Below are 15,945 nucleotides of genomic sequence, written 5' to 3' on the forward strand. Positions count from 1 at the left end.
CTTTTAATTCTATAATTAAAATTATAGTACTGGAAATATCCCTCTCCTATAATTTTCACTGCCATTCACATGAATCTTTTGAAATTTTACGAGTAAATTTACCAAATATATATGAATAAATTATTTTATAATTGATATTGGTTGATTTCATTATTATATGGATAATGGTACTTATATTAATATGGCAATATTCTAAAATTTTAAAAGAAAATTGACAGAAAAATATTGTCGTAACACGGCGCTAAGTACGGTACTGGTACTAACGCTTACAACAACAGCGAGTAACCTATTGAACTGTTGATAAGAAGATGTCATACTATGGCCTTAAAATGACCCTAACCGACGCTGCTTCATTAGGTTCTTGATTTTTGATTAGTTTGGTTCATACATAGGATTTAGTTCATAGTTCATTGTGTCATAGCAAAATTTCTCATCATTTCCGTTCCTGATGCCCAAGATAAAATGAAATTAGTGCTAATCAGTGTATTGTTGTTCCAGGCCTTTCATTCAGTTATATTACAACACAGTAGTAAGTAAAAGCAGATTAAAACAATTTAATTCGAACGTAAATATTATTGATACCGAGTAGATTATAAGACGACATTCTTTCGAAATGCCCCCATAAAGAAACCCTGGAGTTTATAAAAAGTCAACCTTCAAAGTTAAAATGTGATGAACCGCTGTGGTTTCGTTCATGTAATAAAAAACAAGATTTAATTAAAAATGAAGGAAGCATCCCTCCTGTGGCCGCTATATCTGTTCAACGTTTCCGCATATTTAGCATTTTAATTTTTTTATTGTATGTCTATTGTGTAAATTAATTTCGAAGCTATGTCATACTTTTTTTTTCGGATACTTTAATTTTTTCCTTAATATTATCAATTAACTTTTAATATCATCAACAATATCAAGTTTGTTTGTGACACGAGGGTCATCTCTTATATTTTGGGATTGATGACTATACATTTAAATACATTTTTAAGCACTGTGGTTACAAAAATTATTGGTTATCAACTACCTATTGGGTTGTTTTTTATATTTCGGGATTTCAAGTCATTTTAAGCACTTTTCTATTGAAAAAACGTTCAAAGTCGTTGCCTAATATGATTCATTCTTAGTATGTGGTGACAAAAGTTATTGGATATTAACGACTAAATTATCAAACAGTATTGAATGTATGCTAAAGCATAATTCAATATTAATAATTAACTTATTGTTTTATCAACAATATCAAGTTTCTTTGTGACACGAGGGTCATCTTTTATATTTCGGGATTGATGACCATACATTTAAATACATTTTTAAGCACTTTGGTAACAAAAATCATTGGTTATCAACTACCAAATTACAAATTTGTTCATGTTACGAGGGTTGCCTTTTATATTTCAGGACTGATGATTCAATGCATTTAAATCAATTTTCAAGCAATTTTGATGTGGTAACAAAAATCATTGGTGATTAATCATCAAATTAAAGGACTGTTCACGATACGAGGGTTGTCTTTTATGTATCGGCATTCATGGCCTGAATTTTTCCAGGCATTTAATTTTAAGCACATTTTAATTAAACAAAGGTTCATAATCATTGCTCTTATATTTAGGGATTCAAATTACAAGTTTCTTCATGATACGAGGGCTGTATTTTATATTTCGGGATTTCAAGTCACTTTAAGCACTTTTCTATTGAAAAAACGTTCAAAGTCGTTGCCTAATATGATTCATTCTTAGTATGTGGTGACAAAAGTTATTGGATATTAACGACTAAATTATCAAACAGTATTGAATGTATGCTAAAGCATAATTCAATATTAATAATTAACTTATAGTTTTATCAACAATATCAAGTTTCTTTGTGACACGAGGGTTATCCTTTATATTTCGGGATTGATGACCATACATTTAAATACATTTTTAAGCACTTTGGTAAGAAAAATCATTGGTCATCAACTACCAAATTACAAATTTGTTCATGTTACGAGGGTTGTCCTTTATATTTTAGGATTGATGATTGAATGCATTTAAATCAATTTTCAAGCAATTTTAATGTGGTCACAAAAATCATTGGTGATCAATCATCAAATTACGGGACTGTTTACGATACAAGGGTTGTCTTTTATGTATCGGGATGCCTGAATTTCTCCAGGCATTTAATTTTGACTACATTTTAATAAAAAAAAAACGTTCAAAATCGTTGCTTTTATACTTAGGTATTCAAATTACAAGTTTCTTCATGATACGAGAGTTGTCTTTTATATTTTGGGATTTCAAGTAATTTTAAGCACTTTTTTATTGAAAAAACGTTTAAAGTCGTTGCCTAATATAATTCATTCTTAGTATGTGGTGACAAAAGTCATTGGATAATAAAGACTAAATTATTAAACAGTATTGAATGTTTGCTAAAGAATAATTCAATCTTAATAATTAACTTATAGTATTATCAACAATATTAAGTTTCTTTATGATAGGTTTGTTTTTTATATTTCGGGGTTTATGGTCAACAATATTTAAATTTATTTTTAAGAATCTTTTAATTGAATAAACCTTCAAAATTAAAGTTCAAAGTTAAAGTTAATTTTATTTATACTAATTATAAACAACTTAAATAATACTCTGGGTACGAATACCAAACTTTGCCATAGAAACGTCAAAGGGCCCTCGTATACATTTAAAGAGCATCATAATATATCATACAATTTTCTTCATCAATCAAAAAAAGAGTTTTTAAGTTTCTCGTAAGAACATTCTGTTGTAAACATGTAAAAGTTTTTACAGCCATATTACTCGTTTTATTTTTAACGCCGATTCTATATCTTAGTATTTTAGAGCTTTATTTAATACGTAGCCGTAAAGATTGATAAAGTATGGAAGTATACGTCTTATCTTATTAGTTGGCATTGCTGAATGAACCTAACACTTCGGTCTGGATATTTACTACGCTGGATGCACTATCTGAGGTCTTAAAATATCGTTTTAACTCATATTAATTATTTATGAAATTAAAAATTATATAAAATATTACTTTCATATTGAAAAAAAAGTTGACGAGACAATAACATCTATTGGCGTAAATGTAAATTATCAATATTAAATAAAGAAAATGGATCGATGTTTGTGATCTTTCGTCACATTGTCATATTGGCAGAGATAATCATTTTAATGAATATATACTGAATCAATTTTTCTTAGTATGTGGTCTTCTTAAAGCTAAAAAATGATAAGAATACCATCCAATATAATTTTCAAAACCCTTTTCTAACAATTAATAGGAGACTTATTCATGTAAGCTGTGAATAGTAACAGATAAATAATTTAGTAATATCTAGTTGATAAAAACAAAACTCCAAAATTGCCGGCTTGGTGGCGCAGTGGTAAAAGCGATGGGATGGTCGTCCTACTGTTGCGACAGCGGCGGGTTCGAATCCTGCTAGGGAATGGTCGTAAATTTATGTTTGTGATTGTCCTAGGCACGAGTGGAAAATCTGACAAGGAAAATGATCCCAGTCACGTCAGTAACCAGGCTGGGTAAGATCGGATGTCTTCTGGGATAATTTCTAAAGTTGGTCACTCGCCAGTCGGTAACGGAGCCCACGTTAAACTTCCAGTACAGATAAACTCATAGTTGGTAAAAGGAGACTTTAAAATATGAAAGAAAAACTCCAAAATATATTTAAAAATTAATAAAGTGAAATTAAATTTATTTTAAATCATGTTTCTAATACTCCTCGACAAATTAAATCAATAAATATATTTTTGACAATTCATTTCTATAAATAACCTGAACGTTTCGTGTTTACTACGGTTTCCGGACATTGGATTTTTAAATTTTTCTAAAAAATAGTCCGGTAAATTCAGCTTAATATATATCATAAACAACATTTATTTGTGGGCGTTCTTTGTAACTTGGTTCTGTTTTTTTCTGTTCCAGGGATGTTTTCTCTCCAGTTTTATAGACAATAAATGCCTCGGATATTTTGAAAACACAATAAATTGGTTCATGTTTTGGAATAATAAAGGAATTATATATATTTTTTTCTAAGCTTGTATACAGAAATAATATATATATACTTTAAATTTATGAAGTATCTTTAGAAATTGAATGTTGTTGTTGTTGATTCTTGAATAGAGTAGAGATGGCATTGTTTAGTTTTACTCGTATATTAGAAAATGACGTGGTGTTTACTGTTTTTACCGTTTCATCAATAAAAATGATATTTTTTCTCAAAGAAAAACAAGATATAAGCATATTTAGTAGATAAAAGTGTTTAAAAAACTTGGAAAAGTTAATTAGACAAATTCACAATTATTCTTTACCCACAGCGTATTTTACTGTTCATTTTTCTGTTATTTCTAAATATCATGATGTTTATTGGACAATGGACAATTTTATAATTATAATATAAAAATCTAACTATATAAAACTAATATAATTCTTGAAATATAGGATGAAATTATTGGTCATCCAATATTTGCCGTAAAAATTGGAAATCCTTGAAGCAAGAAAAGCTGCTATTTGTTAATTAGTGTGGTAGCCAATTTGCCTCATTTTAGATCCCATCAAATCATACGTAAATATCTGGAAAGACTTGATGCATCAACTTCTGAGCTGTCTGAAAGTTCGCTTAGAGTTTCACCCGGATCTTCGTTCAAAGTAATTTATTGTCTTGAAACTTATTTGGTCCCCCCGACTATATTTTATTATTGATATCAAAATCGACAACTTTAAATCGTTGAAACAAAGACCTATAATTGGGATATAATGGAGAAAAGAGTAAAGAGCAAAAAGTAACATCACACCGACTTTCTAAAAAGTGTCTGATGAGAATATTTATTGAAATCAAACAGCAAATTGTTCAATATTATTGAATGTAAAATTATTATTTTATGTATGGGGATGTCAAAACCATGGAATTTAACAGTTAGATCAGGTTAGTTTAAGAGAATCAATAGGTATCGAGGATCAAAATACATGCAAGCACCTAATACTAATATTACCACCGATTATATATAGAAGTTTATCTGAAATCAATTTAAATATTTAATTTTATTCAAGGATTTAAAAAAGAACTTATTTTAACGACCCTTAATTGTCAATAAATAATGACGAAATGATTTTTAGGGATAACTCCTATGTAATATCATTTTTTAAAAGTTTAATCAACCGAAGAATAAATGATTTCATTACTAGCGCTATATTTTATAAATTTTTTTAAATTTTAATCAATTTAATGTATAATTTTTAAGAGACTATTAGCTGGAGATAAATGAAACTGTTTTGTTATATCAGCTGTAATCCCACCTATCAAATCTAACATAGAATATACGTTTTTTATATCCGGAAAGAAAATTTACAGCCCTGAATTTATAAGTTTCTACAGTTATACTGTCTTTTCCAAGAATTTTACATTTCACTGACTTTATAGCATCGATTAGTTCATCTACTATAATACCGGCCATTTATTTTGCGAGGGTATTTGTAACATTTAATGAATTTCGGCCTTGGTAATTTTTTTTTCAGTTATAAATTAAATATCCTCCTCGCCTCCTGTAGCGAAAGTTTTTTTTCGGCGTCGAGTTGTTTTAGTTTTGCAATGAAAAATGAGATAATTGACACTTATTTGATTTGTTAATATTTTTTTATCAATAATCTATGACACATATCCGGTCTTGACTGTTCAAGTCCGACTTGAGACTAGGAATCACTGGATGTCGGGTTTAAGGAATATAGTGAATATTTATTCATTACAAATATCCTAAATTTCACAATAATTGCCATCCGTACGAATGTGTTTGTTCAGAGACAATTATAGATTGGAATATCTATTGTTTGAACTATTCTGTGGCTTTTGATAACAGATCAACTGAAAAGTCTTCGGGCTACCATAGTAAAACATATTTTTTGGCAAAATTAGTTTTTTTTTATTCAACATAATTCGCATGCGCATCCCAAAATACAGACGCCATAACCTTGCCAGCCGACTGTTGCGTTTTCTCACGCTTTGGAGCGGGTTCATCGTGTGCAGTCCACTCGGATGACTGTCGATTGGACTTCGGAGTGAAATGATGAAGCCATGTTTCATCTATTATCACATGTCGACGCAAAAACTCGGGTTTATTACGCTTGATCATCTTCAAACACTGCTCCGAATCAACTCGTCGTTGTTTTTGGTTAAAAGTGAGCTCGCGCGGCACCCACTTTGCACAGAGCTTTCTCATACGCAAATATTCGTCAAAGGTATGATGTACAGGTTCAGTTGATATCTTTAGAGTGTCTGCTATTTCATTCATTTTGAATTTACGGTCATTCAAAATCATTTTTTGGATTTTTCAAAATATTTTCGTCGGTAACAACCTCTTTTGGGCGTCCATTGCGTTCACCGTCTTCGGTACCCATTTCACCACATCTAAACTTAGCATACCAATCCTTGATTGTATTTTTCAACTTCAACTGTATTTTTTTCCGTTCAAAAAGCAATATTTTATCAACACGCTAAATTCCTTTATATGATTTTTTTTCAGAATAACAAAAGTTGTTTCACTCAAAATGCTATAATTTACAAACTAATGATCCGACAGCTGTCAAATTTATACACGCATCTTTCGAAGGTTAGGGCTAAGTAAAAAGCCGATGGATTTAAGTCTAGTGGCGCCATCTATGTTTCAGGCTGGGGACGTTTCAATTAACCTGTTACAGCGTAATGAATCCAGGTTTCGCGAATAGTTATGAAACGACTTATTCGACAGAAAAGTGTACAAATACCAACATACGTAAACAAAAATAATGAAAACAAGATAAGTACCAAAGTTCCATCAACTGTATTAAAAAATATCGGTATAGCTGAATATCGACAATATCAGTAATAATAAGAAAGGCAAATAAACAATACCAAATAAGTAAAAAGCATCAATAAGTAAAAGCTTATTATATACTGACCGAGTTGAATATTTACCCAATAACCAGTATATTTGTGTACTTCAGCTTGAGGTCTTCATATTTTTTCTTAAAATGTGGGTTTTACCCGAGTTTAATATCAAGGATCATGCCAAGATATTTGTCTGTACTACCATATGGGACTATTTGTTGATTTATTTATTCTGGTTTACGCTTGATTCCTTTTTTAGTTAAATCAATATGCATTGATTCATTTTGATGTGCCATTTTTCTGTCCAGCATTGCATTTCGGCAATAGATCTTTGAAAATTTCGTTAACTGGATTGTTGTGGACAGTGTTGTTTTCTCCACTGACTAGGACTACAGTTTCTAACATTTCCGTTGGCTATCATTCATTGGACTGGTCCTAATATTTTTAAAATCTCTAAAATTTTTGAATATTGTTCAGAGAGAAGCATTTTTATCCTATTCTTTATGCCGTAATGCCAAACATTATCGAAAGCTTGGGCAGGCATAAGTTTGATTTTCTTCTAGCGATTTGTGTATGACATTGGTGATTCTGTAAACCTGATCAACCATGGTGTGTTGTTTCCTGAAACCATATTGATGATTCGGAATTCTTATTCTTTTCCTTAATGATTGGTTTTATCCTTCTCAGTATTTTTTGTGCTAATATTATTTTTGACTTCGTTTAAAGTGGCAAATGGAATTTCTACCCTTTCCTGTCCAATGGAGCAGGGTCAACTACTATATGGGGTTGAAATGTTATCTTGAGATATTCTGAAAATCTTGCAGCCTTCTCGAGATTATCTCTGGACCTGTTTTCGGTAGCTCCGAAGAGAGGCATTTAAGAGTAATTTTCAAAGCTCTGGAGCCACAGACACTTGAAATAGCCCAGAAAAACTAGAATAACTAAGTTTCCATCTATGGTGTGGAAATTGCAGTACTAAAGGAAGGTCAACGACAAGATCGAAGTTCAGTCTATAAAAAAGGGTTGGAAAATAATGGCCGGATTCTACAATGCTTTAATGGTTAACAAGTCGGTACTGATCAGAAGATTATATTGAATTTTATATCTGGTGCTTTACTCTTGCGCTTTTGTTGATGATATATGTAACAACGAAATATCCATTTCTGCAGACTAAATTTTAGATATTGTTTAAGAAGGTAAATATTATAATATTATTTATTATAATATTATTATTTATATTATATATATATATATATATATATATATATATATATATAATCGCTCATAAATTAGGCTCATGCACTATCTTGTACAATGTAATTTTCATCGTATTAGGGCTTTAGACGGTTTTTATTAAAAAAATGGCCTAAAAAAATAGCAGCACCTTTCCTGCCGTAGGCAATATAATAAGAGCACGGTAGTAAACTCATTTGATATTAAACAAGCAAGTAATAAACAAAGGACGAGTAAATAAAAGAAATTGAAATACGTAGTTGTGAATTATTTGCCAGATATTAAATATACCTATTCAAAAAATTTTTATACCCGGTACATTGTGACGTATAATGAATATTCCATTGTTTCCCATAGAAGTACGCATAAAACAGTTACTTTATAAAAGCGAAGCATTAGAAATTAAAACACAGGATACTGTTATAGCTTATGCGGTGAAAAACATGTTTTAATTAAAAATGTCGAGTGAATACTCTTTGCAAAAGCTCGCAGTCGGTACAATCAGTTCTGAATCTGTTCATAAGTTTCAAAGTAAATAACACTAAAATAGATTTTCCATTGCCGCATCCAGATGCGGAGTTCAATTATTTCTATTCTCAGATTTTGCAAATAACGGTTCAGTTACTATTGACTTCCTATCTTGTAAATATTGCAACAGTTTGCATTCGGAACCATATCCTTACGAACCCTCTAATAAACATTTAAATCGTTTGTGATATTTAATAGCCGGCAAACATTAAAATATTATTCAGACTTGTATTATTTAGAACGCAATTTGTTGTTTATTAAATATTATCTTTATTATTTACGCGGCACTGCTATTATGTTGTCTTGAAAGTTGGAGGTTTATTTTGTTCATCCCAAATATCGCATTTTGCGCAATAACTGGCATCCATTCGAAATTGTTTGTGCAGGAAAAAATTTGCATTAGAAGATCTATTGTTTAAACTGTTCTGCGATATTTGGTACAGTGTGATGAATCCACGTTTTGTGAATAGATTTATTAGATTCCCAGATTCTTACAGGCGCACCATTTACATTATAGATGATCGAAATATACAGTATCATACATACTGTCCACCAGAAGAAAAGCCTCATTTTTATTATATATTATGGTAATCTAGTAAATAACATTAAGAAGCTATTTGTTTGCTACGCTTATAAAAATACAAAATACTTCTTCTACGATGTATACTTTGAGCTTAACATCTACTTCTCTATCGACTAAGCCAGTATTATCTAGGAGCTAGGGAAGCTTAATATCGATGTGCTTGTATTATTTAGAACGCGGTTTGTTTTTGCTTAAAAATTATCTTTATCATTAAGAATGTGAGCTAGAACCCATTTTTTTTTAGTATTCCGAAAATGGAATTTGGAGTTTTACACCTGTAAAATATAAATGATCTGCTTACAAATCGTAGTTAACTAATTTTGAAAATCCATTCTAGTATCGTAGGACGAAGTTAGGTGCGAAGGTATCAAAATCAAATGTATCAAAAACGATATCTATCAACAAACCTAGAGCTATAGTTTCCAAACTTTATTTGTCTATTTTTGTTCAAATTCGGTCCATTATTCATTGTTACCGTCCAATATTCTTGCTTCAGTTGGGTCTTCTCCTTTTTGCTGCAGTATTTCACTGATACCTTCATTGCGGATAGTTTAGTTCGGTATTTGCTTGGATATTTGCTTTTGAATTTGCTCTTTTTTGTATATATGGTTTTATCTACATATAGTTGTGTTCGATACCTTTTCTTTGTTAACAAACTTATTAATCACGTAATTCAATATTATTTGTAAATTTTTCAGCAATTAACAAAGGAAAAGGTGTGGAAGATAGTGGGTATGATAATGATGTCGAAAATATAAATCCTCTTAATAATAATTCATAATAATAAATAATATTTAGTTTATTTATGAGTTTTAAGTGTTAGTCCTTTTGATATTTTAACTTATCTTCCACTGACAATTAGATGAATTTCAAAGAAAAATTCGTTGTACAGTATGCTCCAAAGATGGATGATTACGTTATATAGTACAAAGTTATAACCAAATATATATATATTATACAAAAAGAACAAAAAAAACATGGCATACTTTTTTTTGACCAAAAATATTAAGTAATAGGGCTTAATTAGTAACATAGCATATGTTTATAATTTTTTTTATATATATGGCATATTTAACAAAAATATTAAATTATAAGGCCTGATAATTATATAAGATATGTATATGAATAAATTTTATATATTTGCATTGTACATTATTTAATTATTAACAAGAAATAACTTAATTACGGAAAAAATGGGTTGAAAAAAAATGTTTATATAAACATTATGTTCGGAAATTAAAAAATAATACATCAAATGTGAAAATAAAAACGAAAGGTCTCATTCTGAACAAGTAAATGTAAACGACCCCTTTTGTTATGTCCTCCAGTGATAAATAAAAACGTTCCAAATAATATTAATCCAGCTCTGGTCAGTTTAAATGGACAGACAGTTCAATTATATCTCCCCTTTCATAATAGAGCGTTGAGCCTGGGAATCTGTTCTTTTAATTATTGCAGTAGTTGGTTAAATTTGTACTTAGACATGTTACTAAATCAGTTAAATAACAATTTCGAGGCACAACAGTGGTATTAAATTAAAAAATTCCCGCCCTATTTATATCTGATGTTGAATAATGTTTACACGTTATTTCGCATCGAAATATCAAGTAATATTTCTTTGTAAATTTGATGTGATTATGGGGAGGCCGAACTTTGCAACAAAATATTTCCTAACAACAAAAAACTTGGGTCCTTCTTATTTTTTTCCTCTCTCTTTCTACTGTTGAGAGTTGCAAAAAAACAGAAAGTTTCCGTCACAAAAACTTTTCAAACGAGGACGTAAGGTTGTCGTGAAGCAAATAATACTGTTTTACATTTTTTATGTTCCATTTATAAACCTATTATTCAAACTATATTATATGTAATAGCGTGTGTCATTATTTATAATGAGACATTTTTGATTTTATAATATCTGTGAACTTAATATTGAACAGTATATTAATATCAAAGTTTCTAACCGAAGCTTTAATGAAACTAGAACCCAAACAGAATATTATTTCGATCAAAATGAAGTTGCAAGTTACTCGACAGTTATTAATACAATTATATGTAGTAGAGTAATTATGTCTTCAAAAGCTACACGGCAATATCAGAAAAACATTGAAAAAAAAACTAAATGTGTGTATGTATACAGGAGTAGGCTGTATAGTAAATAGATCAACACGTAACATGTTCAGAAAGGATTAGGATAATAACAGGAGAGATGAGAAGGAAAAGTGAACCACAAAGTAAAAGTTTTGGGCATATGAAACTGCTCAGGCTGAAGGAAAATTATGCATTCTAGGAGACTTAGAACTGACAACTGAGATACGATACAAGACACAAGAGTGTCAAGGCGTGAAATAATAATGATTACTACTCATTAATAATGACCATAAGAGGAAACACAGAAAATCACAACTAAGAAAGGTATACATTTGGAAAGCATACCAGAACTTAACAGTTACAAATTGGCCACATAAATTAAAGAACATGCATAAATATTAACATAGAAATTCAACAAAGAGGTGGAGGAATACAAAGGCTAAATAATCAAACAACTGTTGAATTATATCAAGATTTCTTACGTGTTTTAGCTTCATCAAAAGAAGAATTAATGGAAGTAAATCTGTACATGTGCAGTTCACCTATAAACAGACCGTACAAGCAGCAATAACATTAAATAACACTATCATTTCATATAGCAACAACGCTAAATATCTCGGAATGAATCTCGATCAAAATTCACACATAATTCAAAACTTCACTGGAAGGAACATATAAAGAAGAAAAGAAAAGAACTGGAATGGAAATATAGGAAAATGTACTGGCTAATTGGAAGAAAATCACAATTATCAGTACATAATAAATTGCTATTATATAAGCAAATATTGAAACCTATATGGACATACGGAGTTCAATTATGGGGATGTTCTACAAAGAGTAACATAAATAAAATACAAATTCTTCAGGACAAAGTCCTGAGAGGTATTGTGGGTGAACCCAAATACTATAGGACTGATTACCTACATCGAGACCTTCAGATACCCACAGTCAGTCAAGAAATCAAGAGAATTGCAAGGGGACATGAGGAAAGACTCATACGAATTCTCATACGAATATGGAAATATTGCAACATTTGGATACCACCAGAACAGGACACAGACTCAAAAGAATCAAACCATCTGATCTTGTGTAGTGTTGTGTAGTGAGGTGCATATATTAAAAATTTCAGCAGTGACATGTATAAACATTATTTCACCAGAGACTGAGTTAGGGCCGATGGGTCGTTCTAGTTATATACCTAGATTTAAGTTAGCATAAAGATAAATTGTAGTTTAGACAGAAACGACTAGTAATAATGCATTAAATAAATTTAAAAAAAAGTTTCATCAAAAAGCGGCCATACTCCATCGTGCCTCTAATATCTTAATTAATCATTATTTCATAGAATGTTCATTCGAAAAAAAAATCAAAATCAAAGAAATTCACTAAATGTAAACCAACTGCTTTGCAGTCTTCTCTTACACAAAACAATTCCTGCGTTATTACTGGACATATATCAGTATGAATAGAAGTAAGTCAAGTCATGACTTTCATCTTAAAGTAACAGTGATCTGTATTTGGTGACCCAATAAAAACTGACGAAGAAGAATAAGATGATTGCCTGTTTTGCTACCTAAATTTCTAGTTTATTTAAAATATTACAGTTACAGTTACAGTTAAATAGCTACAGATAAATTTGATTTCTAAAAAAATGGTAATACAGTTGAAAAATTTTAAAATTACTTTCTAAAACTAACGAGGAGATATTCAGCAGTAATAGCAAAATTATAATTTTTTACATATTCCTCAAACACAAAGATTAAGTGAACAAAAATAAACATGAATGTAGGACAACTTATAGTAGATCAACTATTATATTCATCCTGAAAATTATCATAAACCTTAGTAGGAATCACTGTTTCAATTTAATTTGAGTTGACATAATAAAATCAACAAATTGAAACTACGCATGCGTATTAGTTGAGGAAATCAGCACGATTTTGAACACCATTTCTTTCCTTAAACTTAACAAACAAATAATAATAATAAAAGAAAAACAGTCAAGTTATTCAACTTAATATATACGGTTAACAAAAACTGTCGGTCATGGATAATATTCAATAATTTTGATATTTCAGTATATCGAATACATTCCGATAAATATTAATACAATTTATTCGGTGATTTAATCAAAAATAAACATTCAATATTAGATTTGATGTCTACTCTAGTACGTAGAATTAATGTAGTTCGAATATATCTTTAGTTTCGGAATTTTAAGTGTTCAAATGGGAACAATAAACTCGCCTTTCACTACTATTCGACTAGAAAAATATTGTCTTGTCTTTATGGCTGAAAATAAATAAGAAAATCTAGTTGCCTTCATGATATTAGATTTTCTCTACCGCCGAGTTAAATCGTATTTATCAAATAACAATATATTATAATTTTTTTTTTAAATAACTGTATTAATTTTAATGAAATTGGTAATAGCTCTGGATACGTTAAATATATTGGCCTAGAGCTTACCAACTTAATTTTTCTCCCTTATTCGAAATCCTTGTGCTTATTTTCATCAGTGATATGTCCGTTACTTAAATAAAATAATAGTTTTTCATTTAGTATTTTTGTTTTTAATTTTTTAATATTTTAAAGTCTCCTTTTACCAAGTAGGGGTTTATCTGGACTGGACCTATAGATTTAACGTGGGCTCCAGTGCCATGGACCACAGTCCTCGGCATTAAACCTACCGACTGGCGAGTGACCAACTTAGAAATCATCCCAGAAGACATCCGGTCTTACCCAGCCTGGTTACTGGCGTGACTGGGATAATTTTCCTTGTCGGATTTTATACTCTTGCCTAGGACAACCACAAACATTAATTTACGACCATGCCCCAGCAGGATTCGAGTCTGCAACTATCGCAACAGTAGGTGGACAGTAGCAAGCCCACTCATTTAGTCTTATTGAGTTTCTCAGTGTATACAAATGTTAATTATGGAATTCCCAAAATTGCATTTTCGAAATTCATAACATTTGTTGTTTGATTTTGAATACATTTTCTGTCAAAGCCCATCTGCTGTCTCATATCTCAACTACTGATTTTAGTGTTAACGATTTGAAAGTGGTGATTTTAATGTCTTTGATATAAAATGGTTTGGAGGATTAAAAAGTTCAAAAATGAAAGGTTAGTTACAAGAAACAAGAAGTAAGATAAGTGATAAAAAAATCATAATACAAAAATACATAACATCTGAAAATATCGTTGATACTAGTAGTATTTATAGAAAAGAGACCGGTTTGGTGAATCTATTTACCACAAATGAAATTATCCCCAGTATAAGCTTGAATAGCTTAAATAGCTAGGACAATTCGAGGATATGTGAATCAAATGAAAATATTAGCAAGAAAAAACTGAAAAAAAACTAGATTATTTAAAAAATATCTGGTAATTTTTCTCTATGTTGAATTTATAATATTAGAAAATAGTTTTGAATTTACATCAATTGTCTTTAGAGAAATATTCATGATTAAATAGTTTTAGTTCGAATATTTCAACACAAAACCTAGATAGTCAGTCGAATTCAAGGCGAATACATAATATTGAGGTAATTTACCTGATAATCAACCTATTGCTTATTCATTCGAATAAAATCCGACTAAATTGGTTTAAATTATCTTCACTATAGGGTTATGTCTCTGGGAATTTCTATTACTAGACAATAATTCCGCATATAATGGCTTAGAGAAAAACCATTTTACTTTATTTTTGGGTTTTACAAATCGATTTTTTATAAATGTTTTAAAAAATAATCAATATGTGGCGCATAAAATAATATTTATATTATTAAATAATAATATATTTTATAAATAAATGTTCACTCTCACTGACTAACATTTTGTAACTTTTATATTTACGCTATATTTATATTTAAAACATTTTATAAAGTTTTCCCTGTCAAAAGCGTATTTCTTCAAAATATATTATTTCTTCACATCGCCGTCATGTGTGTAGTTAGAAATTAATGAAGTTGGGAACCAATATATCAAAATAATGTATTTTGCATATTAATAATGAATTCTAATGTATATAAACAGCGTGTGGTTTTATAAAACTGAAGATATCAAATAATCAAGAAACTCAGAAATTATTTGAAAATTCGACTAGTTTTGTTAAAAATATATCAATATATGTATAAAATCAATTATTATATTATATTTTATCAAATAAGTTATTAATCTCGACCTAAATATGAAAATAAGTACATTTTTATTATATTTAGTTAGACTATAAAATGTCATTATATAAATATAATATTTTTGTTAGTCTTGATTATTGTCATCATCCCTATTATCCATATTTAGACATAACATCTTAATTTTTATATATAAATGAATTTAAAGAACTAGTTTAATCATAGTAAAATATCTCATATACTGTAATTATAAGTTATTTTGCAACTATATTTATTACATGCGGCCAACATTTTTCATAAATTTTTCGAAACAGCGATTTTTTTATAAATGTTTTAAACAATTATCGATAATATGTGGCGCATATAATAATATTCATATTATTAAATAATAATATATTTTATAAATAAATGTTCACTCCCACTGAGTAACTTTTTGTAACTTTTATATTTACGCTATCTTGATATTTAGAATATTTTATAAAGTTTTACCTGTCAAAAGCGTTATAGGGTGACTTCACTGA

The 15,945-nt window shown here is 29.6% G+C and overlaps 1 protein-coding gene across 3 annotated transcripts in view; it reads left to right on the forward strand.

Moving 5' to 3' along the window:
* Positions 1-349: 349 nt before the first annotated feature.
* The window catches only part of Apoltp (Apolipoprotein lipid transfer particle), a 159,110-nt gene continuing 143,514 nt past the window's right edge, over positions 350-15,945 (forward strand). For all 3 annotated transcript variants that reach the window (XM_076404794.1, XM_076404795.1, XM_076404796.1), the window contains exon 1: positions 350-529. In XM_076404794.1, coding sequence (XP_076260909.1) covers positions 463-529 — 67 coding nt within the window. In that variant the 5' untranslated portion in view covers positions 350-462. The remainder of the gene's footprint in view (positions 530-15,945) is intronic.

Source organism: Rhynchophorus ferrugineus, unplaced genomic scaffold (genome assembly GCF_030347505.1).
Source record: "Rhynchophorus ferrugineus isolate W39M unplaced genomic scaffold, kcgeb_rfMv2 rfM5, whole genome shotgun sequence".
NCBI classification, from domain to species: domain Eukaryota; kingdom Metazoa; phylum Arthropoda; class Insecta; order Coleoptera; family Curculionidae; genus Rhynchophorus; species Rhynchophorus ferrugineus.